A 2,500-nucleotide genomic window follows, 5' to 3' on the forward strand; every position below is an offset into this window, starting at 1 on the left:
CATCAATCTTTTTTGAACAGTCTGTGTGGTCCAGTGGTTAAAGTACTGGATACACGATGGTGCATGGAGCCCTGGCTGTCTGGGTTCGAATCCTTCAGGAGTGAGGTGTTTTCTGTTTCATATACTTAACCTTGTTCGCATATATAGTTCGAATATATATAGCTTATATGGCATATATACACCTCATATATATATATATATATATATATATATATATATATATATATATATATATATATATATATATATATATATATATGTATATATATATCTACATTACATGATGATGTTAAGACGGCACTGAATATAGGACTTAACAAAGCCTGCTCCCGACACAGCCGGCCTGCACAAAACAGGTAATCTGGAGCTGGATGAAAACTTCCCAAATTTTGTGAGGGAGGAACAGGCTGAGAGTATGAGGGAGGACCAGGCTGAGAGTATGAGGGAGGACCAGGCTGAGAGTATGAGGGAGGACCAGGCTGAGAGTATGAGGGAGGACCAGGCTGAGAGTATGAGGGAGGACCAGGCTGAGAGTATGAGGGAGGACCAGGCTGAGAGTATGAGGGAGGACCAGGCTGAGAGTATGAGGGAGGACCAGGCTGAGAGTATGAGGGAGGACCAGGCTGAGAGTATGAGGGAGGACCAGGCTGAGAGTATGAGGGAGGACCAGGCTGAGAGTATGAGGGAGGACCAGGCTGAGAGTATGAGTGAGGACCAGGCTGAGAGTATGAGTGAGGACCAGGCTGAGAGTATGAGGGAGGACCAGGCTGAGAGTATGAGGGAGGACCAGGCTGAGAGTATGAGGGAGGACCAGGCTGAGAGTATGAGGGAGGACCAGGCTGAGAGTATGAGGGAGGACCAGGCTGAGAGTATGAGGGAGGACCAGGCTGAGAGTATGAGGGAGGACCAGGCTGAGAGTATGAGGGAGGACCAGGCTGAGAGTATGAGGGAGGACCAGGCTGAGAGTATGAGGGAGGACCAGGCTGAGAGTATGAGGGAGGACCAGGCTGAGAGTATGAGGGAGGACCAGGCTGAGAGTATGAGGGAGGACCAGGCTGAGAGTATGAGGGAGGACCAGGCTGAGAGTATGAGGGAGGACCAGGCTGAGAGTATGAGGGAGGACCAGGCTGAGAGTATGAGGGAGGACCAGGCTGAGAGTATGAGGGAGGACCAGGCTGAGAGTATGAGTGAGGACCAGGCTGAGAGTATGAGTGAGGACCAGGCTGAGAGTATGAGGGAGGACCAGGCTGAGAGTATGAGTGAGGACCAGGCTGAGAGTATGAGTGAGGACCAGGCTGAGAGTATGAGGGAGGACCAGGCTGAGAGTGAGTGTAAGGTTGACTGTGGGATACATACGAGGATTAACTGGGTCAGGTTCCTCATTAAAACAAAGGAAATTATGAGATTAATGTCGACTCATGTTACGTTCTCTAGTCTATTTGTCGGTATGTGTCTCTCTTTCTCTCTCAATTTGTCTATATGTCTCTCACTCTCTCTCTATTTGTCTGTCTCTCTCTCTCTCTCTCTCAACTCCCCAATAATTTGACTTTCACTAAACCTGGACATACCTGGTCATATCTCATCATTCCGAGTCTATATAATTAAATCATCAAACGCGATATATCAATGATAAAATCAATTTGAGCAGTGCAGAGGATTCGAACCCTCGACTTGGGTTCGCTCAAGCCGCGCACCTTAACCTCCTAGACCACGACGTCCTGAATGCTATACAACCTTGGAGTCCCCTGAATGCACAGGCCGTCTGGCGATCGTCCGCCAGACGGCCGGAGTTCTGTACCTCGCTCCAGCATCAATTACACAACTGATTTTCCTGATACCTGATCTCATAACCAACTACAGGGCCCCTCCACCCGCTGATAACACCACCAGGCACTGATAGACCATTCCGACATCGGCCAAATGCTTCAAACTGGTTCTGATATCTGATTCTCTACCTGCCAAAATCATCTGATTTTTGATCCAGTACCTATGCATGCCCCACTCTCTGGTACTAGACTCTTACCTGCTCGGTATCAGAGGAGACCACGTCTGGGAACATGAGGGGGGGGGTAATTGACTGTGACGGATTTTGATTTGTTTCTACAGTCCTTCTCCGTTCTAAATTCAGTCTCTAATAGTTGTCTTCAGTCAATTCTAAATGTCTCCGTGGTGTAGTGGTAAGACACTCGCCTGGCGTTCCGCGAGCGCTATGTCATGGGTTCGTATCCTGGCCGGGGAGGATTTACTGGGCGCAAATCGTTAACTGTAGCCTCTGTTTAACGTAACAGTAAAATGTGTACTTAGATGAAAAAACGATTCTTCGCGGCGGGGATCGTATTCCAGGGACCTGCCCGAAACGCTACGCGTACTAGTGGCTGTACATGAATGTAACAACTCTTGTATATATCTCAAAAATTCAAGCTTTTCTGATCAGTTAGACTAATGGTGATTGAGGTCCGCTAGTTGGCAGAGCCACAGTAAGTCGACCATCTAAATTATT

At 48.0% G+C, this 2,500-nt stretch overlaps 1 protein-coding gene across 1 annotated transcript in view; it reads left to right on the forward strand.

The window, feature by feature from the left end:
• Positions 1–1,940, forward strand: part of LOC138373674 (fap1 adhesin-like) — a 21,012-nt gene extending 19,072 nt beyond the window's left edge. Inside the window, exons 2-3 of the mRNA XM_069340025.1 lie at positions 339–1,325; positions 1,861–1,940. Of these exons, the coding sequence (XP_069196126.1) occupies positions 339–1,325; positions 1,861–1,940 (1,067 nt within the window). The remainder of the gene's footprint in view (positions 1–338; positions 1,326–1,860) is intronic.
• Positions 1,941–2,500: the final 560 nt, after the last annotated feature.

Source organism: Procambarus clarkii, chromosome 43 (assembly GCF_040958095.1).
Source record: "Procambarus clarkii isolate CNS0578487 chromosome 43, FALCON_Pclarkii_2.0, whole genome shotgun sequence".
NCBI classification, from domain to species: Eukaryota; Metazoa; Arthropoda; class Malacostraca; order Decapoda; family Cambaridae; genus Procambarus; species Procambarus clarkii.